The sequence below is a fragment of the Convolutriloba macropyga genome, chromosome 8 (assembly GCF_964194025.1).
Source record: "Convolutriloba macropyga chromosome 8, txConMacr16.3, whole genome shotgun sequence".
NCBI lineage: Eukaryota > Metazoa > Xenacoelomorpha > Acoela > Convolutidae > Convolutriloba > Convolutriloba macropyga.
In genome coordinates, this window is record NC_134475.1 from 59,706,662 (window position 1) to 59,731,968 (window position 25,307).

The window sequence follows — 25,307 nt, forward strand, 5'->3', positions numbered from 1 at the left end:
TTTTTAATGCAAAAATAAAATCTGCAAAAGCTACTTCTGTATCTCTTCCATCTAATAAAATTGTGTCGTTGAGAGATAGCTTGACTCGCGGTGAATTCAAAATTTGATCTACAATTGATTCGTTCTTTAAAGATCTGGTTTTGTTGCTGATTTCCTTGTAATTAGGGTTCAAATGTGTTGGGACAGAAACTGGTTTCTGCTCAAAAGTGTCCAACTTTTTAACTTCTAATTTGAATTTTTGTTCGTAAAGGTGTTGAGGAATCAAAACAAACTGTTCCATTTCAAGACAATCGATTAATGATAGATGGTGTCAAAATTGATATGAGCTCTATTCCTTTTCGTGAACTTAAAATTGCTCTTCTTTTATTTATTCCGGTTCTTTTTAGCACGAGTTGATGAATTTCGTCTCTGTACTTTATTACGTCTTGTTTTTGTATTTCCTGTAGTTGTCCCCCGAGAAGGTTTACTATGCATTCGTTTAGAAACTGAATGAAATCTTTTGGACAATTTCTTAGGAACGATTTCTTGAAGTTCTGGGAATACGTTTGGAACGTTATCAGCGTAGAGAGATGTTGTGTGTTCATCGTTCAAAAAAGTAATCTCTTGTTTCGTTTTAGGGAGAAAAAAAATAGTGGGAATAGAACCACTGTTTCTGCAAAATCTAAGAGAGTCGACTGTTTTCGGAGTTAGATCAATGAGTAAGTGACCATACGGGATTGAAGTAGCTTTTGTATACCAATCTTTTAATTGTGATCCTAACCCGAGCTCTTGACTAAGAGTGTTAATCTGGAGAACATCTCTAGGAGACTTGAATAAAACTATATGAGTATTTTGTAACTCAATATCTCTTCCCAACCTACTCTGATGAAAAAGATTATGCTTTATATATATTGTACTAAGACCTTTGTGTCTTCCAGCTGTCGCGATTTTAACAAACTCTTTCGAGCTTGAGATTTCTTCACAAGAATCTTCAAAAATCAGCAAATACTTTGTTCCATTATTGGGTAGACTCTGAATGAACTCAAAGTCAACTCCTTGAATAAATTGAATGTTTTTAATGTTTTTGGACATTAGACCGTTAAGTGATTGATAATGTTGATAAAAATAGTAAATTTTATCAAAATCGGGTTGAAAAGTTCCAATAATTAGCCAATCATGGATAAGATGAGATTTTCCAGACCCGCTTGGTCCCACCAATGAAATAAAAATGCGTTCCTTAGTAGAGATTATTTTGTTCATAGTTTAGGAGAAGGTAAAATATAACCGACTGTACTAGATAAGATAGCAATCCAAACTGTTGTTTCTTCACAAGTTTCGGCAAGAGTTATTCTTACTATACAGCACGCTAATATTAACAAAATAACAAAAAATTGGGACAAAAAAACCACCAGAGATCTATTACAAGTCTGTCCAAAACATTTCCACGATTGTCGTTCCTGGTTATTATCATCAAAGACAAAATTACCTAAATTTAAACCGTTATCTGTATGCTCGGTCATTTATACCTTATTTTTAAGGGAAAATCAATTTTTTGAACTGGGAATGCAACTTCTCTCTGATTTCAAAAGTAGTAAAATAAAAATAATAAATTACAAAACGATCACAAATACAAATAGAAATTACAAATATTATACGTTATCAAAAAAATCCAGAGTCCAAGTTCCGTAAGCATAAGCTTTCTTCTCTGCACAGTGAAATGTCTTTTTGTGTCGATACGGATAATTGCTACAATCCCAGTCAGTATCCGAGTTATTGAGAAGTTTGGAAACTTTTGGACAACCAAGATCATCTAGATTCTCCACATCTTTACACAAGTAATTTGAGAGAAGATTACACTTCTCTAACCCTTTTGCAAAGTATTCTGTTGTAGGTGAACAATGTTGGTGAATGATTGATGACAACTCAGTGTATTCCAGTTTTCCATTGTTCCAATTAATCCCATGTAAATTTTTAGTGTTCCATTTTGCTTGAAAAGTAGGTTTATAGTCTTTGGGTGGGAGGAAACTGTATCCCAATACAATTCCATCCTTGAAAACACCCAACTCCTTGACAATTTTCCCTTCCAAGCACTCAATATCAAACACAACGAGAGACATTCTTTTTTCTAGGTTGAATTATTACAAAAATGATTAGCAGTCTAGCATTTTGAAAATTTGAGGATTATAAAATTAAATAAAGACACAAAAGATTAACCCAGTTAAATGTCCCAAGAAACATGAGCTTGGAAAATTTGGTAACGTGTAACAGTATCCTGGTCCCTTGTTTGTAGTTGCTTTAACCGCTCCAGCAGAATCGTGTAGTATAGCATGTAATCGAAAAACTTTCAATCTAGCAAAGAAAAAATCTAAAAAGGAATTTCCATAACCGATAAGTCCTCCATGAGGAAATTTTTGGTTAATTTCCTCCAAATTTATATTCTCGTCCCAAATTTTACAGGCCGCTAAAAACAGTTTTTGCGTTTTTCATTTTCGGGAAACATTGAAAGGATGCTTCCTTAGCAATTGAATATGTTGACAAGAATGACAATATCCATCAACTTTGAGTTCCTTCATCCATGTCAATGCAAGTTTTCTTAAACTTTTCAATATAAGATAAAAGTGTAGGGAGATGCTCTAGTAAGTTCTCGTACTCTTCTTTTTTTAATTCAATATTTGTCAGAAAACTCCACTGATATCCGTTCCCACGATGTTGTGAAATGGTAACTTGTTGTTTATCTGAACGATATAAAAGACTTGTTCTGCGTAATCCGTTGTGAATAACCCACTTAAATTCTGAAATTTGGGACTCTATGTCCAAATTTTCTAATTTGGGAAAATTTTGAGCTTCAAGAACAGTATACGAATATCTTTTAAGTTCGTAATGAAGTCTAACGTGAAAAACCTTTGACTTGTCTCTGAGACTCAAAAAAATGTTTCTTGAGCAACCAATATCCCAACTCATTCTCAGATCAAAGATTTTTAAAATGAAAAATTTATTGTAGAGAAGACAAAGACATATTACAAAATCACACAATTATTATTGAAATGTACATTGTTCAATGTTAGAAAAGTCATTCAAATTTTGAATCAGTTCCTTGAACTCGTCCAAAGTGTAGCTGACATAAGTCACCTGCTTGAACTCATTGTTTTCCTTGCGACAAAAGAGCCGAATCTGCACATAAATGGAGGCTGGATTCTCCTGAACGTATTGAATGAAAGTCACATATATTCGTCGATTTCGTCCTATGCTGACCTCTCTGACTTTGTGACATCGTTGCAGCACATCCTCCATACATGGGTTCTTATCAAATTGAGTCGGGTGCTAACTCAGTTCCAACTCCCCATCCAGGATATTGTTCTTGAGGAAACAGAATTTCTTGAATTCGTAATCTCCTATTCGAAGTTGTTGGTACTTCTCAAATGTTCCAAAATTCTTTTTTGAAGACTTGGAAAGTTGGTTCGGAATAATTATGTCCGTTTTTAAAAATCTGGGACACAGTAAATCTCCCAAATCTTTTTGGGTTAGAACCAAAGTCTATATAAAATGGAACCGAATCAGTTCCAGTTTTAGGTTGAGAATCGGTAAACATAGACGGAGCACTCGAGTAAAACGGAGAGACTTGAGAGAGAGACATTTTATCAACTTAATGTGACAGAGAGAAATTAATTGAATGATTTGACTTGTAATTTTACTTCCTCTATTGTTTCCGATCACCTTTATTTGGTAATGATGTCATTATCCTTCTTTCATTTCCAAATATGGAAAGTTCAATTGCGTCATTTTGCAAAAATTCCTTATAAGGAAACTTAGTCAGAAATTTTAAGTTGAGCAAACATTTGAACTAGAGCAGCATATTTATCTTGATGTTTAGCACGTCTGTGTTGCATTAGCGAGTAATAGTGTTTGAAATATTTAGAGCAAGTAAAACAACGGATTTTTCTGAGTTGCTGTCTCTTGAACTGTGTCATTTTTCAAATGAAATTTTCGCTGTGTTTGAACTGAATTGCGTTATTTCCTTATACGGTAGTTTAAAAGAATCACTCCAAAATCACTTTGGTTACAGAATGGCAGCAGTTATGTGTCAAGTTTTACCTGACTTTTATAAAAAATTTTGTGAGAAAGCCTTGTTCATTTGCGTATCAGTTAAGGATTATAAACCTTACTTGCTTACTAGTGAGTACTCTGTTGCGTCTCACAATTACACTTTTTGTCCTCTGAAAAATTGTTCTTATCACATAATTCTCATTTCATCTTCCATTAATGAATTACTCCAAAAATTGGATGATTTATCTTTTCAATATCAGACAGTGGACTGCTTATACACCTTATATAAACATCAGTTTTTCGGTCACACAAACGAAGAAGCAGGACTTGTTTTCACCCAATTGAAGAGAGCGGTACAACATAATTCGGAAAACAAATTTGTTGAAAAACTACCCAGCGTGTCTAAGAAGAGATTGAGTAGAAAAAAGTTCAAGAGACATCTACTGAGAGCTGAGCAAAGAAATGCAAGCACACAAACATTGAGATCATCCTTCTTCGACCGAATTCAGTCTCTTAAGAACTCAAAGTATGAGAGTGAATTAATAAAAATTGTTGATTGTTTACTAGATGGTCATGGAATAATTGATAACCCCATGTTGTACTTTGAAGTTAGAAAGTAATAAAGTGTTTGTACTAAAATGTTTTATTATTAGTGTATATTCTAAAAGTCGAAAATTGAAGTCGATTTGTTTGTTAAATGTCGAATTTTCACACAACATTTTTTGTTAAAAGTCAAAAATAGAACCTCAGATTTTTCATTAAAAATCAAAAATGTTACCAAACTGTGCGTGCAAAATGTGCAATTTTTTCTCATTTTTCTTAGTTTTACGGTATGATTTTAAGCAAAAAACATAAATTTTAATAATTTTTAAAATGACAAGTTTTGAATCTGTTCTTGCAGCTTAAAAATCGGATTTGTAACAGTAATTTTTTCTTAAAAATCGAATTTTTTCTCGACATTTTTTGTTAAATATCGAAAATAAATTCGACAATTTTCTTAAATATCAAAATTAAATTCGGTATTTTTCTTAATTGTCGAAAAACAAATTTTCAATAATAACCAAGTACCTAAATTATCAAGTAACCTTTCGTGTTAATCTTTTATTCTGGAAAACTATAAAATAATTATAAAATTGAAAATGTAAATTTAATACGAAACACCCAAAAGGTATTCAGAAACTTTATTATTTTTACGAACAAATACAAAATAGTTTACAAAATTGAACATAGAAATCATTCAAAAAGAGTTTCAATAACATATTCTGGTAAGTTCTGAATTTCATTACCGAAACCTCTTTGTCGCTCAATTCTACCAGGTAGTTGAGTTGGTTGAACAGTGACTGGAGTATTAGGTACATCACTCAAAAAGATAGGGTTGTGAGCTGTTCCTTCCTCAATCGATGGGGTTGTCATCGAGGGTGTAGTTGACATGTCAGTAGATCCATAGTACTGCGCTGGATCAAAGTTTTCCAGATCGTTAAATGACGTGGTGGTACTAGTATCAATACTCAACTCGCTATGTTCTCTTCTATGAGCTCTTGAAGCTATTTGGAGAAGATTATTTTCCACCTCCGGGCCTGATACCTCACCTACATCCGGTGTAGTGAACCAACTTTTTGGAATTTGCCCTTCCTCCCAAGGAAATGTGTACTGAATATTTTCAGCTACGTAGTTGGCAGGAAAATCAGATCCATTAACGTGAGGATAGTGGTGTCCACTGACAACAGCAACTTCGTGTCCCATCGCGTGAGTTCCGAGTTGATTCTCTGTGATTGGGACCTGTCCCTGATGATATGTATGAAACTGTTGTCGCTGGTGCTCAATAATGTGCCACACAGTAATGGGTAAAGTGATCAGAGACTCATACAGTCCGTTTGATAAATCTCGAACTCCTATCCGAGCAATATCCTCAGTAAAAGAAAATGAGTACAGAAGGTTATTATTTTGAACGGTGAACTCCATTTTGGAATAAAGGATAGAAGAGGTTTTTGTTAGAAAGTGATGAGAATGGATGAAAAGATTCTTGTCGAGAACGTGATAAAAGCAATCAGTGGAGAGAAAGTTATAAAGCAGCAGATTTCCTTCTTAGGAAGGGAACAGAATATATAAATTAGATTTAAACAAAAGTTAGAACTAAAGTAAGTATTTTTAAACAAAAAGAAAGTGAATGTTGGAGCTCGATAGCAGGATAAAATGTTGAGGAGTAGTTAGTATAATGTGAGAAAGTAGTGATGATGTTTTCAGAGACGTTGGATCAAATGATAATGTCAAAATCAACAACCTCTATATATAGTGTGCTCTGTCCAATCAGACAACAGTAACCAAAGATGGAAGATTTTATGAGAAAAAGTGACGTTTAGCTTGAAATTTCTGGACGAACTGAAATTCATATCCAAATTTGGGTAAAATTTTCTAACAAGGTAGGAAGTGAAGGATACATACAGGTTTCCGACTATGCTTTTACCTAAAATGGTCTATTTAAGTTGAAATGAAGTGACATAATTTACCAAAAAAGTCAAGCTTTGATAAATTTTTTCCAATTCGTCAAATTTCAGATCAATCTCGGAAAATGTTCCATTTTTGGAATCAAATTTCTGTATATATACGTTAGGTAAACGAATTCCGAACCTGATCAGTACTCCCACTGCATTGTAGTCGTTGTAATAATGGAAGTACAAAGCACTCTGTAGTGAAGAAGTTATTGTTATTGGTTCTGGGAGAGGAACAAAGTTTGTTTGTGAAATATTTCTGTACTGTTCCAATATATCGGGGACGGAGTTCAAAATGAACAACAATTCGTATTTGCTTACATGCAATTCTGAGGATAAATCGAAAGACTGTTTCGCAATAAACTCCTCATATTCAAATTTTTTAATAGAGAACGTTGCATACTCAAGTCCTTTACTAAATCGGATTATTCTGTTGGATTTTGTGAAAATGTCCAAAAAATTGTAAAAAAGTATGAATCTACATCAATTTCGTCAATTTTGTATGAATCAGGTATACCTTCTTTTCTCTTGTAAATCTTCTCCAATATTTGTAAGTGGTTTTTGATCAACATGTTTCACAAATGAGTAAAATTTCACGTATTAATCTATTAAAATAAAAAAATGTTAAAGGAGAGAATGAGATAAGCAAAACGATATCATTAACTTTTACAACAAGTTTCTTAATACTAAAATTTGATTGGTTTGTAGTTTGTAATATAATCACGTTAACGTCAATTGTATATAAGTTATCTTCAATTAAAGTAGGAGTTTTCTTCTCTAATGTTTTAATATTATTGTAAAAACACATTTAGTGTTTTATCGATGAAATTAGAAAATTAGTTTGTTTACAATAATATTTGTATTCTCTAAGTGAGCAAACATCTGACAGATAGATTTTGTTAAGAAGTCTGTTTTGGGATGAATAGTATTGTTTTGTAAAAAAGTAACACAAATCAGCAATATGACAAATAAATATAACTTAAGATTTCCGATTTTCCTCCAAGGAATAAGGTTACACATTTTTGATGTTTTCTGGATTTAAATACAATGTATTATGTAACACTGTGACTGCTTCGTAGGAAGTTCTTGAACTTTCGTATTGCGTAATGTTACTAAAAATAGAAATTTCGTCATTTCCTTATATGGAAATAATTAGTCATAAAAGTTATTCTAACTAAAAAACCAAAAATTGTATTCATTCTCACTTTGTTATCAGATACAGTTGCTCGGCAATTTACTTAAAATTTATTCAATTTATTTTGGATCACAACAATACAATGCCTTCTCTTGATAGAAATCTACCTGTCAAATGCTCAAAGTGCGAGAAAATGGTTGTCAAGCAGCAAATGGCTCGACACAAAAAATCGTGTGATAGTGGGACTTTAAAATGTCCCAAGTGTCCACATTTCTACACAAAGAGGAAAGAGGACTTGAACTACCACCTTGCTAAGCATCACGCTCCTCAAGAAAAGAAGCTTAGTACAGTGTGCACTATATGCTTGGAGGAATTTCCAAGTTTTTATTCTCTTCAACAACATAAGAGACGGAAACACGGAACATCGACCAAAGTTGGAACCAAATCCAGCGAAAGCTTGAAAGAAGTACTAGAATCGGAAGAATTGGATAGGAACAACGAACAGTTACAGCAGGAACTTAGTGCCTGTCAACACTTCTTTGACATACTGAGATGGAGAATGGGAGACATAGAGTATTCAATTTTAAATTGTCGAGACTTGATCCCAGCGAAATTAATGAAAAACTGAAGGAAGTGTTTAAAAAGCTTAACTGTGCTGCAAAAATAAATTTATCCCTGGGATTTATTTTACGAAATGTTGACACAGACGAATACCGATACTTTTATGCTCATGAGAACAACACCTTCTTTGAGAAGTCTCATTTACTTTGTTCTAAGGGAGACTTAGTCTCACTTCAGGATAGAGTAGAGAAATTGGATTTGATTGAGACTTGTGCTCAAGAAAGGGCAAACACAAAATGGCGGTATGCACTAACTACGAATGTAACAGTTTTCTGTGCTCTTCTCAACAATATCCCAATGGGATGTTTAGATGCTGTTATACCTGAACAGTTGTTGAAGAGAAACCATGTAAATTGTCTTGTTACGAATGGATACGGAGAAACCTACAAGGACTACCTTTGCTTGTTTAGAGCTGTGGCTGTTCACTTGTATGGATCAGCTGAGCTGGAAACAAACGCAGCTAAGTTGTTCAGTGACCTTCTCCACGAGTCTGGTCATGACGCAATTAACTTTAGAGGAGTGTCAATGGATCACCTTGTGTTTGTTGAAAATGCTATAAAACACAACATTTTCATTTATGACATTGACATTGAGGACGGGGATTTTGTAGGTGAACTTGCCAGAAGAAGTATTGAGATGTACGAGAACAACATTAATCTACTGCGCTACAACAACCACATTTGCTATGTTGATGATATCAACACGTTTTCCAAACGATTCCGCTGTCCTAATTGTGATACCTTTATTAAGCGTGCTGGTAATTTCCACCGTCACGTGAAATCTTGTAAAGATAGGATACAGCACATTTATCCGAAGAGTGTTTACACTTTGAGAGAAACTTTGTTCGATAAACTTGACGGTTTTGGAATTGGATATGAGGAAGAACAAAAATTGTTCAAAAACTTGGCTGTATTTGACTTCGAATCAATCTGCGTTCCATCTAATGAACTAAAAGATACCAATACAACTACTTGGATAGGAAAACATGAACCAATATCTGTGTCAATTTCCTCTAATTTATTACAAGAAACTATTTTCCTTTGCAACAGAGACCCCAAGACACTGATTGTATCTTTTGTTGAAGCATTAGAAGAATTAGCTAGCAGAAGTAAAGCAGAAATGTTGCAAAAATTTTCCTCAATTGAAAATGCAATTAAAAACAGAGTAAGTTCTATTTTCGAGAAGCTAAATGGAAGGAAAGATGAGAGTACTCCAATGTTTGAATTTCAATATATCGAAGAAGAACAAATTGATATGTCGACTCAATTCCTCCAAATTCAGAAAAATCAACTTCTCGAACTACAACAACATTTTGAATGTTATGTCAGCATTTTACCTGTATTTGGATTAAACAGCGGGAAATATGATCTGAATCTTATCAAGTCTTATTTACTACCCTACCTCATTCACGAGCGCGATATTCAACCAACGGTTATTAAAAAAGCTAATCATTTTGTATCCTTTAAATTTGGCGATGTTCAGTTTCTCGATATTCTAAACTTTCTTGGTGGAGCAACATCACTAGATTCGTTCCTCAAAGCTTACAAGACAAATGAGACCAAAGGATTTTTCCCTTATGAATGGTTCGACTCACCAAACAAATTGGATGTAACTTTCCTACCCCCTTACGAATGTTTCTTTAGTAAGTTGAGAGATCACAATCCCTTGGAAAAAGAATTTACGGATTTCACAAAATTGTTGAATAGTGGACTTTCCCAACAGGAGGCTCTGAAAAAACTTAGGTTGAAGGTAGTGCCCCCCTCGGGATTCGACAACTACAATTACTTGGAAAGTGTGTGGGAGCACGAACAAATGACAACTTTTCAAGACTTTGTCAGGTGGTATAATAACAAAGATGTTGTCCCGACACTAGAAGCGATGCAGAAAATGATGGAATTCTATCATAACAAAGGGATTGATATGTTAAAACTGGGTTGCACACTACCTAATTTAGCAAATATTTGTCTACACAAATCAACTAATAGCAAATTCTATCGTTTCGTTGAAGCAGACAAAGATTTACATGATAAAATACGCGAAGATATGACCGGTGGTCCCTCTATTGTGTTTACTAGAAGAGCAATTGTGGATCAAACCTACATTCGAAACACAGAAAACATTTGCAAATCAATTGTGGGTATAGACGCCAGTCAACTTTACCCCTTCTCAATGTGTAAAGAAATGCCCACTGGACTTTACACTAGATGGGAGTTTGATTCAGACTCTCAGAAGTTTAAAACTAGACAAAATAAATCGAGGAAATTTGAGAACATGGTTATGTCGTACCTACAATCTCAACGTCCTAACTGCACTATTGAAAGCTACTACACAACTGGAACTCAGAAAAAGATTGATTGTTTTAATGTAGACGGATTTTGTGCTCACTGTAAAACTATTTTTGAAGCAATGGGTTGTTACTTTCACTTTTGTGCATGTCAGGAAGCAAGAGCAAGCATGTCAGAGGAAGAGACTCAGAAAGGATTAAAGAAACGGGAATACGATGAACTAAGACGAGACTATTTGCGAAACAAAGGATATAAAGTTGTTGAGATATGGGAATGTAACTGGTGGGAAACTGTCAAAGGTGATGAATCTGTAAAAATTCACGTGAGAAACAATTTCCCATTCAAGCTACCTCTGACTCAAGAATCTCTACTTACAAAGATAAGAGAAGATAAACTATTTGGTTACGTTCAGTGTGATCTCGAAGTTCCAGATGGGTTGAAATACAAGTTCTCGAACTTTCCACCAATCTTTAAAAACTTTAATGTTAGTCGAGCAGATATTGGTGATTATATGAGGGATTATGCAATTGATAACGATTTACTCAAGCAACCGCAACGCATGTTAATTTCAAGCTTCAAGTTGGAGAATGGAACAGTCATAACACCATTACTCAATTTTTACCTTAGTCTTGGGCTAAAATGCACCAAAATTTATCGCTTCGTTCAGTACACACCCAAAAAATGCATCAACAATTTTGTCCAATCGGTTGTTGATGCTAGAAGAGTTGGAGATGAAAATCCTGAATCAAGCGTTGTAGCAGAAACAATGAAATTGTTAGGGAATAGTTCCTATGGTTACCAAATCATGGACAGAAGCAGACATACAGAGACAAAATACTTGAACGATGAAAAGACACACAAAGCTATCAACGGGAAATTGTTTAAGAGACTTAACAGTGTGTCAAAAGAACTATACGAAGTTGAACTTGTAAAATCAAAAATTGAGCACCGTGAACCGATAATAGTCGGCTTTTTTATACTTCAGTACGCAAAATTACGTATGTTGGAGCTTTATTACAATTTTTTTGATAAATTTTGCGATGTCGACACGTTCGAAGAGTTAGAAATGGACACTGACTCCTTATACTTAGCTCTAGCGCACGATAATTTGTACGATTGCACTCGTCCATCTAAAAAAGCAGATTGGGAAACTCTGGGGGAACACGATTGTGATGATTCTTTCAAAGCTGATGCTGTACAAAATTTCTTCCCTAGAAATTGTTGTGATAAACATAAAAAGCACGATAAGCGTGAACCAGGTCTGTTCAAGGAAGAATTTAGATGTACTGAAATGATTTGTCTCTGTAGCAAAACATATTGTTGCTACGATGCCAAATCGGATAAGTACAAATTCAGCAGCAAAGGACTGAACAAACGAACATTGGAAGAGACCGGAGATGGACCATTGGAAAAATATCGGCGAGTGATGGAAGAAATCATCAATTTAACATCTACAAATAGAGGATTTCGGACAATCAACCACTGCGTCGCTACCTATGAACAAACAAAGAAAGGACTCTCATATTTTTATCCTAAACGAAAAGTGTTATCTGATGGAATTCATACTGTACCCCTGAACTTGTAATTTATTGAATCAATTTTCGTATTGTGAGCGCTCTCTGTTGTGTTTAAAATTACTTATAATGTACTTGATTAATACTGTGTCTGTCTTTTTGTACCTTCATAATTCATTCTTTTAAAAATTTTCAATTTTCTCAATTTTAGTGGATATAACTGACCTTAATACATTGCGGCGGCTATACCTAATCTTAATACATTGCGGCGGCTATACCTAATCTTAATACATTGCGGCGGCTATACCTAATCTTAATACATTGCGGCGGCTATACCTAATCTTAATACATTGCAGCGGCTATACCTAATCTTAATACATTGCGGCGACTATACCTAATCTTAATACATTGCGGCGGCTATACCTAATCTTAATACATTGCGGCGGCTATACCTAATCTTAATACATTGCGGCGGCTATACCTAATCTTAATACATTGCGCTGGTTATACCAATAAACATGTTGAAATTTACTGCGAGGGGAATTATCCGTTAATTCCCGCTACCTGTACAATTTCCCGCCTGTACAATTCCCGTGCGCGCTGCCTGTACAATTCCCCGCCTGTACAATTCCGGTGCGCGCTGCCTGTACAATTCCCCGCCTGTACAATTCCCTGCGCGGAAAGGCCAATGACCGGCTCCCAAAAATGCGGCTGATCTACTCACACTATACTACTAATACCCTGGTCCCTATACTTAATCTTAATACGTTGCGGCGGCTATTCCTAATCTTAATACGTTGCGGCGGCTATTCCTAATCTTAATACGTTGCGGCGGCTATTCCTAATCTTAATACGTTGCGGCGGCTATTCCTAATCTTAAAACGTTGCGGCGGCTATTCCTAATCTTAATACGTTGCGGCGGCTATTCCTAATCTTAATACGTTGCGGCGGCTATTCCTAATCTTAAAACGTTGCGGCGGCTATTCCTAATCTTAATACGTTGCGGCGGCTATTCCTAATCTTAATACGTTGCGGCGGCTATTCCTAATCTTAATACGTTGCGGCGGCTATTCCTAATCTTAATACGTGGCGGCCGCTATAACTAATACGTGGCGCCCGCTATTACTAATCTTAATACATGTACGCCTATACCCTATCTTAATACATTAGTGTAGACCCTCTCTCAAAAATTACTCCTATACCCTATCTTAATACATGGGTCTACACCCCCCCCCCCGGGGTGACTTGCTCACCCTATTACTACTAGAATTAGAGCATATACGTTTGGCACTACTTAGATGCAAACTTTTGATCTTTAACTAGTAAATAGACATGAAAACTAAAATTCATTAAGTCAGTTCAGAAGTCATATTTTTAGTGAGGTAAGTAAAAAAATTGACCTAAATTCAGAACAAATGACGTCACGCATACAAATTTTAACTGCAAAGCAGTAGAAGTCAATGAACCTGAAAAAGTCAATGGTCGAAAGACTCATCGATGGAGACGACGAATTAAAAAACAAAGCAGGACAAGTCCTGACGTTTAATTCAAAGAAATTTTCATTGATTAAACAGAAGACTAGATCCAGTAGGGGTTATGAGTGAACTGAAAAACCCTGTCTAAAAAATCAGATAAAAATAATTAAAAAACAGAAAATCAAAGTAAAAATGCAGCATGTGAACAAAAAACCACCAGCGAAAAAGTAAAATTTGGTTTAAACAAAAAAACTAGGCCTAGAATGAACTAAGAATGGATTGGGAAAACCCTTAGGAAAAAAACTCGATCCAAAAAATCAAAAAAACAGTAAAAAAAGTCAAAGTGAACTTGCCGCTTGTGAACAAAAAATCACTAGCAAGAAAGCGAATTTTTGTTCAAACACCGTTTTCTCACTCTACTTTAAAATTATAGTTAAAAATGTCACGCCGCAAAATCACTCTCTTTTTCGCTCTACTTCCTGTTTCGGCGTGACCAAAATCACTAGTCCAATTTGACTTCAAAAATCATGAAAATGTGTAAACAGATCTTAAAACAAGACCACGCTTCAATTCAATGCAAATTCTTCAAATTATAAAAAGCACAGAAACCGCACTACAACAGCTCTCAGCCTACAGATTGGCAGCTGTAATAAAACAACATTGTGGGACGAATTAATCTTGAAGGACAGAAACATAAGCCGAATCGCCCTCGCCTCCTAAGTCTTGCACCTGAGAAGATATCTTAGCGTTTTCTTTAGACCAGTGCTAAGTTTTAGACGAAAAAAAACATAGCTGGCAGATTGCCAGAAAATAGCCGCAATAGATTTGTAGACCGGCAGTCTAAAAAACAGTAAAAAAGACAGACCAAAAAAATTCGTCTTTTCATTGAAGGCTGATCTGTTATATTTTGATTAAAAATCTGTATAAGTTATTGCTGCCTCTATTAGCTGATCTCAAATAACCTTCATTTAGAGTGACACACACCCATTTGACCTTATCTCTTTGAATTAAAGTAAATAAAAGTCAATTTCAAAGTGAGGAAGTCATTTTTGAGAGTGAGGTAAGTCAAGTGTGACCAAAAATTTAATCACGCGCATGAACAAAAAAATTCGCTCCACTAAAAGCGAAAAATGACGTCACACGTGCAATTCAGTTGAAATTGCATGAACGAATGAACAAAAAGTGGCTGTGACGTCATATGGTCGTAACAAAAATCATGACGACGAAATAAAAAAAAACCAAGAGAAGGCCAATAATAGCCCCAGCTATCGCTGTGCGGCTATTAATAAAATCATATTTCGGCAATTCCATTTTTTCCGATTCGAGGCAGTTTTGACTTTCACCACAAAACTGCTACGAATCAAGTTTGGCAGCTTAAATTCTGAAAGACGGCAATTTAGCTCACACAAAAACCAAGCGTGAAAAAATTACTCCAAAAGTAAAACCACCCGACAACAATGATTACAAGACAACAATGATAACTTCAAATTTCACTCGAGAGTAATTAAAAAACATTCATATCATGTTAGAGTTCAAAAAATATAGAATACATATAGACCGTTTGTATCTTCTCGGTGATGAAGGCGAAGAACCGCGAGCATCAGAGAATTATTACATCATTATCATTATTCTCTCGTTGCTCGCACCCTCTCATGTGCGGAAAATTATTATCTTGGCCCCAATTTAGTTTGAGAAAAACAGGAGTGGTATCACGTGAAAGCCTTAAACAGTGGAGTATTAGTAAGTGTTTTTTTCACTATTCAGGGACGGTAAAATTCTTCAAAGAAAACAAGCTTTCCCAAAATAAGCATCTGATAAAAGTTATTATTGTGGAAGTAAAGAATCAATAGAAGCACAAAAATTGCCTGCCCTAACATCTGACGCAGCTCCTAATCAATCTTTCTCCATTTTAAGACCACAAAAGGATTTTTTAAAACTTATATCACAGTTGTTCTTTATGTTCAAGCACCATATTGAAATCCATGAATGATTTGCAGTTGATTGTCTTTTCAATAGATGATTGCGATGAGATTGTGGTCTCTATACCAAAACTCACTAACCATGTGATAAAACTTTCATGTAAATGTATATCAACGTTCATAAACTAATCAAATATTCATTAGCAACCCTTTATCTTTTGTATCGCTTCCTCTGATATTGCTATTATGAATTCGAAATTCTGACAACAGATTTTTTTGATTCGTTAATTATGACAAAACCTCCAGGCTCAATGACCTAAAACGGTGCGTGAGTTAAGTAAGACGTCAGAAGATAAATATCACAAAATTATGTAAAACTCCAAATGCCTTCCATAAAACAAACATACTCGGCAGATTGTCGGAAAATAGCCGCCGTTGATTCCAATAAGCATGATTGGGATTGAAAGAATAGAAGATATTGAAAAAAAGATTTTTGTACAAAAACATTTTTTAAGTCCGATTTATTTTGATGGCATTTCGTAGTTGAACATAACGTACTTCTGTTTCTTAGAGAGAGGCTACAGGGGCTACTATCAATACCAATAAGCATTAGAGATGGTAACTAAGACTTATAGGAACGACGTTCAAATATCGGGCATCTAAAATTGGGCTTTATGGGTTTATCCCGTTTCTACTTCTGACTTCAATTTTTTATACTGACTCTGTTCATTTTGAATTGCTTTGCTGAGCAACTGATGTTCAAAATCACTTTTAGCAGAATGAGAGAAGAGAGAAACTAGCCTAGAGAAGTCAAAAAGATATCACGCAAAATGTTGAAAAAGCGGCAAAATGAGGTAAAGCGAAACATTTTTTTATTCGACGAAGTAAAAAAACATAGCCGGAAGAATTCCGGAAACGACTCGAAGTGAAAATCCATTTAAACACCATCCTACTACTCATCAAACAAAACGTGTCTTCACTAATTTATGATTATCTTGAAACAATGTCATGAAACAAAAAAGTAAAAACAATAAAAACAAATCTGTTAAAATATGATAAAAATCTGATCAAATTTTGTTATAAACTTAGATCCCGAAAAAACAATCTCTGCTAAAATAACTTCATCAAAAAAACTAGTATTTAAAAAAACCACTTATGTGAATTTTGAAAAAAAATACTTTAGGCTAAAATTATGAAAAAAAAAGCTCTTAAAGACAACTTTCACAGAAAAACCGGAAAAAGTAACCAAATTTTTTAATATTTCAAAAACATATAAATCCAAAGAAAAATTCCCTTCAGCTAATAGGGTATCCAGATGCTCGCCAAACAATAGGCAAGTCATAATAGGCAAAGAAACTTAGCTAAAAACAGAAAAAAAAATGAAAAATTGCAAAAAATTAAGAAAAATAGTTCCAATTTTTGCCATTTTTTTGTCATATTTCTCAACAAAAAAATGACTCTTACCCACGAAACTGTAACCAATTGTTATCAAAAAATTGCTCAAGTAGAAGGGGTTTCTTCAATACCCATTTGAGCCACTAAAACAAAATAATCGTAAAAAAAACGCAAAAATTAGCCCGAAAATCAGCAAAATACATTAAAAACCTCCGAATTATCATAAAACTCACATTAATTTCCAGAAACCTTCAAACCACTACCAAAACCAGCCTAAAATCCAAACAAAATCATAACCAAACCTCTTACCCAAATAAATGAAAAAAACTGCTTTAAAATGCCGCACGTGAACAAAAAAAATTTGCTCGCTCAGAGAAAATTTTTTCACACATCAATTTTTCGCTCTCTCAAAAACAGCGGTATGAACAAAAACCACTCTCTTTTCGCTCCGCTCTTCACTTTTGTTCACCACCAAAATCACTCCAAATTTTTTCACGCGTTTCATTTCCCGCTTCAAAAATCACTCCAATAAAATTGATTAAAAAAAAAAATAGCCGGAAGAATTCCGGAAACGACTCGAAGTAGAAATCTGACCATTCTCACTAATCAAATGCATCACCGGCATATTATCAATCGACAGACAGTGTAACCAATTCACAAAGAAAAGACTGGAGCACTGGAAACTTAACAAAGGACCAAATCAAATAAAAAATATTCTCTAAAAATCCAAACAAAATTCTTTACAAAAAGATAACATGCAGCTTCCCATCCATAACTCATAGAAATCAATTACTTATATATTTGGCTACATCAATCGCCCACATCAATAGTACTTGCAGAGAAACGTTAAAAAACAAACTTAAAAAAAGACTAAGAAAAACTCTTTAACGAATTAGAGATTTGTATAATTTGTTTAAATGAAAACTGCCTTCAAGTGCAAATTCATAGTATCGACACCTACGAAAATGCTCTCTATCGAGAAGAAGTTACCAACAAAAAACATTAAATTGGGAGAAATAGGCAATAAACTTAGAAAAAAGATAAGTGGCCAAAATTTGCTCTGATTTACTCGATTTTCTTTAACAAAAACAACTCGAAACTAATATCAATCAAAATAAGAGACATCCAAAAGATCTACAACAACTGACTTCCAGTAGAAAACTCCCCAAATGCTATCAAAGGTTGAGGCAGAACAGAAACGACATTTAAAACCAAATTGAACAAATAAAAAACGAGAAAAAGTAAGGTGTTTTTTAAATTTTACAAGAAAAAATAAAGCCAAATAAAGTTACTTTGAGCAAATAGAGCAATGAAATGCTCGCAAAAAATTGGGCAAGTCATAACAAGCTAAAGAAATTGTCTACAATTGAAAAAACGAAAAAAGCCAAAAATTTTAAAAAAAGTGGTTAAAAAATGTTTTACAACAACAAAATTGTAATCAATTTGTATCCCTGATGATCCTTGAGTTACGAGCTTCTATGCAAATTGCACTTAAAGCAGTAAAACAAAACAAAAGGCCAAAATACATTAAATTTCGTCGAAAAATCAGCAAAACTGATCAAAAAACCTCCAAACTTGCATAAAACTCAAATTAACTACTTGAAACCTTCAATTCCTATCAGAACGAGCCCAAATCCAATACAATATCATAATCAAACCTCATAAACATAACCGGCAGATTGCCGGAAAATAGCCGCCGTTGATTCCAATAAGCATGATTGGGATTGAAATAACAGAAGATATTGAAAAAAAAGATTTTTGTACAAAAACAATTTTTTAAGTCCGATTTGTTTTGATGGCATTTCGTAGTTGAATATACTTCTGTTTCGTAGAGAGAAGCTACAGGTGCTACTATCAATAACAATAAGCATTAGAGAGAGGTAACTAATACTTATAGGAACGACGTTCGATAGCGGGCATCTAAAATTGGGCTCTATGGGTTTATCCCGTTTCTATTTCTGACTTCAATTTTTTATACTGACTCTGTTCATTTTGAATTGCTTTGCTGAGCAACTGATGTTCAAAATCACTTTTAGCAGAATGAGAGAAGAGAGAAACTAGCCTAGAAAAGTCAAAAAGATTTCACGCAAAATGTTGAAAAGGCGGCAAAATGAGGTAAAGCGAAACATTTTTTATTCGACGAAGTAAAAAAACATAGCAGAACAAGTCCTGACGTACAATTCAAAGAATTTTCATTGACTAAACAGAAAACTAGACCTAGAACGGACTATGAATGGATTGGAAAAACCATTTAGAAAAAAATCTGATCCAAAAATCGAATAAACAGAAAGTCAAAGTGAAATAGCCGGTCGTGAACAAAAAATCATTAGCGAGAATGCAAATCTTTGTTCGAACACCGTTGTCTCACTCTACTTTAAAATTAGAGCGAATTAATTTCAGGCCACAAAACCACTCGCTTTTTCGCTCTACTTCCTGTTTCGGCGTGACCAAAATCACTACTCCAATTTGACTTCAAAAATCATGAAAATGTGTGAACAGATCTTAAAAAAAAAGACAGCGCCCCAATACATTTCAAATTCTTTGAATTGTAAAAAATAGGAGCGCTATAATAGCCGGCTGAGAAGATGAGGGCGGCTATTAAACAAGAAAAATAGCAAAAAACTGCTTTTAAAAGCCGCAGGTGAACAAAAAAATTTCGTTCGCTCAGAGAAAATTTTTTCACACATCAATTTCTCGCTCTCTCAAAAACAGCGGTATGAACAAAAAACCACTCTCTTTTCGCTCCGCTCTTCACTTTTGTTCAGCAACCACATCACTCCAAATTTTTTCACGCGTTTCATTTCCCGCTTCAAAATTCACTCCAATAAAATTGATTAAAAAAAAGGACTTCTCCAATACTCCTCTTCGAGTCGTAAAATGGACTTCTCCAATACTCCTCTTCGAGTCGTAAAAAAAATAGGAGCGCTATAATAGCCGGCTGAGAAGATGAGGGCGGCTATTAACAATCATATTGTGTAATGCATCAGAAATCTTTTGAAATGCATCTGAAGTCCCGCTGAAAAAAACTGTTTCCATAACCATGTATGAAAAAAGTTGTGTGTGTGTGTGTGTGTGTTTCTGTGCTAATGGATTCCATAGTCCAATTTAGGGCAGAGAAGCCACCACACTTGACGCATAACCACTAGAAGGCTTTAAAGACGTTAAATAATAACGATGGTTATAATCGAGGAAATGGATTCCCAGGGTTATTCTGGGGGAAAACGAAAGAATTACAGACCATCGAAGAATACTTTGAAGAAAATACTTGATCTAACCTCTTCCTTCTCCTGCTTCATCTTCATGGCCAGTCTCTCTTTCTCCTGCTCGGCCTGTTGTGTCTTGAGAAGCTGGTCAGCTGCAGTGGCTCTTCTGATGTGGTAAGCAGCCTGGTTCACCAAATCGTCACAATGGGATGCCTCCACTCTCGCCACTTTCAAGTCAAACTTCATCTTGTCACCATGCTCGCTCAGATACAACAGCTGCCTGACACACACAAACGTATCTTTCTTACATCACACTTTGAGGTTCAGCATTACATAGGCAAAGTAAGCAAATCTTTGAATTTTCTGCAAATTTTTGGCTTCCCTACAAGTGCTCACTGCCTAAACGACTTAAAATTTACCGAAATACATCAGATAGGCAAATTGTGTAGAACCATGCATTTAATGAAGCCTTAATCTTTAAGGTTCTATCTCACAATACAATTTTGTCCAGCATTATATTGGATAGACATAGTGCAGCTTTACATTGTAAGGAAGGGAAGAATTTTTTCACTTTTTGTAAAATTTTCTGTAGTTTTTTTTTCGCTTCTGTTTATACACAAAAGGACTCGATTATCAAATTACATGCTTTTCCAATTTTCTGGATGAACATCATTGAATAAGAATCGGGCATCTAACGCAGTTTGTTTTAATCATCTTCGTTTAAATTTTGAAAATCACTAGAAATGTGCTTTTACTGTTATAACCAGGACACCAGGATCAAATTCTCCAATTCAATAGCAATCAAAATTTAAGAAATCATTGAAACGTCAAAAATGTTTCTCTGAAGACATTCTAGCTTATGCTAATACACATCAGCATGATAGTACTTCTGCGAACGCAAATTTTAAAACATTAGACGGACACCGAACAGATGAAAGAAGCTATACATGTACAACAATATAAAAGACACACTTGAGCCACAATAAAACTTTTCAAAAGCAAGTATCTTTGCCGTACTTGTATTGTACGCTTTACCAAAATGAAAAAGATATGACAACATTACATGCGTCAACTTGAAAGACTTGCAGACTTGAAATATCCAGTTTAAAAGCATCTACCTCTCTCTCTCTATTTCAACTAAGGATATAAATAAATCTCACTTTTTGGCAAGTTGCAAAGCTGCCACTGCTTTCAAAACAGCCGCCAAGTTTGCTTTTTCATCTTTCAATGTTTGGGTGGCCAGTTTTTGCATGACAATAGAGAGATTGAACAAAACCAGTGACTGGGTAGGGTCCGCGTGTCTGGCTCTAATGAGCACTTTCATCGCTTCCTCCAGTTTTTGAGCTTTGACAAAAGCTCTACCAAGGTATAGAAGCAATTCAACATCATTTTGTTTGCCGAATTTCTCCATACATGATTCGTACTGAAAACACAAAGAGGTCAACATATCAATTGTCAGCTTCAAGAGTAACACCAAAACGGTACCGAAGTAATCGCAGATGATTATTTTCTCAAGTTGATCATTTAATTCCTGCATTTTAAATAAAAAGAGCTTTTGGTGGCTTTTAAAGAACCACAGAAAACCACTAGTCCTGGCCTAAAATATTCAATGTTGGGTTAGGCAACTTTCTCAAACTGGAAGACCACAAAGGTTTGCATAAGTTTATTGCGTAAACACAAAAAAATCTTTCTAAAGAGCGATGTTTTAATGCTGAAGAAACCAACAATATGATCTGGAATTTAACTGGAGTTCAAACTAGATTTGAAATGTGATATACCATTTGTATTGCACTGATATATTGTCTCTGTTCAACATAGATATGAGCTAGATTGATCCACACGTCTATCATTTCAGTAGTTGCCTCCCTCACTTGAGAGAAGATGTCTCGCGCCTCTCTCAGAAATCCCTTGTGAGCCAACACACAGCCTAAACCATTTATTTAGTTACACCATGGTCTACCCCCTCCCTCTCGTTTTTCAGCCACCATTTGAATTTAATAATACCTGTAAAATTATTGCGCTTTGTGGCACCGATAACGGTTCGAATGCTCCTATGAGTTTGGAATAATATTAAAACTCGAATATACCGTTTATAAATGTGTGAAAAATATCAATCACAGTCGGTCATTAATCTATCGGCTGGGAAAGGAAACAGTCATTACCTGCCCCATATCATTTAAAATTATGGGTTTTCAATTCTTCAACAACTGTTATTGTTCCAACTCCCATGAAAAGGGGGTTTATAACTTTTTGTTTAGCAAACTTCGGAGCAACTTTTCCACCGAGAACTTGGTTCTATTAAAAAGCCTCTCAAAATCTGAATCTATCGTTGTAGACAGTTTCAATTTTTCGCTTTCTCAAAAAGATAATAAGGTTCACAGTTAAAAAACTTTTTGCACAGTTGAATAACTTTTCTTACATTTCAAATAAGTTCAGGTACCTAAATTTGCTATAAAAATTGAAAAAAAAAAACGTACTAATTAGATCTCTAAACAATTTTAAAAGTCTAAGGAATGGCTCAGATAGAAATAACTCTTAAATAGTGGAAATCTGGGAAAACATCTCAAAACTTAAGCGTAGAAAACAAAACACGCAGAAATATTACTTCCAAAAATTATCCATTTTTTAAAGGCCCGTAATTGTTCCAGCCATTTGAATTAATTTAGGGGATAGGAAATTAACAAGAGCCATGCATTATTTATGAGAAAACAAGTTTGCTGATAACTTTTCAAAAGAGATGTAAGTGTTTCAATCGCAAAGCTTTCAAAAAATTAAACGAACACTTTTCCTCAATCTTCAATTTTTTTGTTTTCGAAGCAAAACAATGCTCAAAAATTTCACAATTTTTGGCTTCATCATATCGCTTAAAAAGCTCTAAAATAAGTCCACCAATCTTATTGGAAATTCTCTCGATAATATTGGCAAGTTTCAAACCGTTGTCAGCAAAGAAAAACGAATAAGAACAGAAACAAAACTGCCGAAATATTTTCCCTTCAAACTTCATGAAACCACTCCATAACTATGCAGTTCTTTACTACTTTTCTGCTTTATAATTATAATATCTAACTAGACCAACATATGAACAGCTTTCGTATTCACTTCCTAAAATACAAAATTGCTAAGACCTTAGCTCTGTACAGAAAAAAGTTGTTTTGTGCGTTCTAATACTTAAGAGAAAATAGTACATGGATTTCTTGCTTTCACAAATAAAGAAGAGTAAATTCACACGGCTATCAATTGATCACAAAAACAAACGGCACATTGCGAGAGAATAGCCGCCGTTGATCCCACTGACCGACGTTGGGATTGAAACAGTTTCAAAAAGGAGTAAAAAAAAGGTTCTAATTTGGTGCACAGTTTCATTAAATTCAATAAATTACGCCTCTGAATTGGAGAGAAAAAGATTAATACTACTACCAACTAGTTTTATTGGCTTATGCAGATACTTCGATTCTGCTTCTTGCCATTGACCGAATTTGCGTAAATGGCTGCCGGAATTCCAAATTCAGTTAGTTGAAACAGTGAGTGATGTAAGTCAGAAGTCAAACGTGACAGTGGTGAATTAAGCAAAGAACGCTAAAATGAACATTAAAAGGCATCTAAATAAAAGCCTTTGAGAGGCTGACAAAAGGCAATAATTAAAAAGAGCATTTTGCGCACTGAAATGAAGTCCATAGTTCAATTTTGAACTTTAATCTTTTTTGTACAAAAACATCTAAAAGACTATTGTTAGTTGAGACTCCTCTCTTCTGTTTTTAATATATTTATGTCTACTCATGGTCACTTGTTTGTTGCATCTCCTTGTACAAAAATGTCTTCATGAAAAGCAATACGCACCATAAATTAATGGGAACAAGCAAATTTTAAATGATTAGCCAGTAGCTTTACAGACCTGTAGTCTCAAAAAACAAATACGAAAATTCAAAAAATTGCAGGAAAAAAACGGCCACTGATCCAACATTGGAATCAAAACAATAAAAAAGTGAAAACTGACTGAATTTGTTTCTAAGCATCAAAAAGTGTTCGCAAAAAGGTTTTCTATTCAGTGATTCTAACGTTATACTTAACACGGCTTCAAATCTCAAGGCTATTGAGGTTAATACTAATTCTAGCAAGCAATCGCTCTAATGAGCTTTTTAAAGCCTAATGCGCCATAACTTAAAGACCTTGTTTAATCTATTTATCCCGTTTCCTTAGATTTGTGACCTTAGCCGTACTCACTACATTGCGTAATTCAATGAGCGAAAGAGAATAAAATTCATTCAATTGAAACAGAGAGTCAGGTAAATCACGAGTCAAACGTGCAACTCGTGACTTTTATAAAAGCAAAAACGTGCTCAAAGGTAAAGCGATTAAAAAAAGAGTACCCCAATACTAACCATTAAAAATCTGACGGCAGCTATTAAAAACCTTTAAGACAAACATTTAAAAAAACTTGATAAATCCGCACAGGAAAAAATTTTTTTACTTAGCAAAAATCTCCACAACTACATTTCTCGCTGTGCTTCAAAATATCACCGAAAACTGAATTCAATACATGAGCTTCCAATTTTCTTTCTCGCTCACATGTCGAAAAACCTAGCCGGAAGAATTCCGTAAGCAACTCGAAACCTTCTTCGCCCAGACAAAACCTGCCCATCAAATAACCAGTATCAACTACCAGACCGCATAAAAGATAAAACTTAAAATTAGGAAATTGTAGAACCAATTAATTTGGCCTATAAAATTAGAAAAAGCATTTGTTTTTAGACAACAGCAATTTTTAGCCAAAAATAAAAAAAAATCATGGAAACGCAGCACGTGAACCAAAAAAATGTGCTCGGTTAGCGAGGATTTTTTCACATCTATATTTCCCGCTCTGTTTCAAAACAAATACGAAGAAAAAACCACTATTTTCTCAGCTGCTCTCCGAATTTCTTCAACTTTTTGAAACCTTATTCACTACCAGAACTCGTTTTTTTGCTCGTTGAATTCTCAAGAAACAGTCGAAGAAATCCGAAAACGACTCGAACACGTCTTCGAAAAAAATAGCTTTTCAAATAACTAGTTTCTGATAGCAGTAGGCATCAAAATAGATTAAAAACTATCTTAATTGAATCAACAAGAGAATTTAGCTAAAATTAACTAAAAAACACGAAAAATCATTTAGGTTTTCAATTTGTACAGGTACAAATACGAACGAGAAGCAATATTTCATCCACTAGAGATAATAAACCTGCTCACACAACCATTGACAAGCCCAAGCACA

General features: G+C 34.7%; 1 protein-coding gene across 1 annotated transcript in view; it reads right to left on the reverse strand.

Moving 5' to 3' along the window:
* Positions 1-25,307, reverse strand: part of LOC142344887 (RNA polymerase-associated protein CTR9 homolog) — a 75,580-nt gene that overhangs the window by 11,804 nt on the left and 38,469 nt on the right. Inside the window, exons 14-16 of the mRNA XM_075396930.1 lie at positions 21,838-21,986; positions 21,220-21,482; positions 20,132-20,339 (exon numbers count right to left, since the gene is read on the reverse strand). Coding sequence (XP_075253045.1) covers positions 20,132-20,339; positions 21,220-21,482; positions 21,838-21,986 — 620 coding nt within the window. The remainder of the gene's footprint in view (positions 1-20,131; positions 20,340-21,219; positions 21,483-21,837; positions 21,987-25,307) is intronic.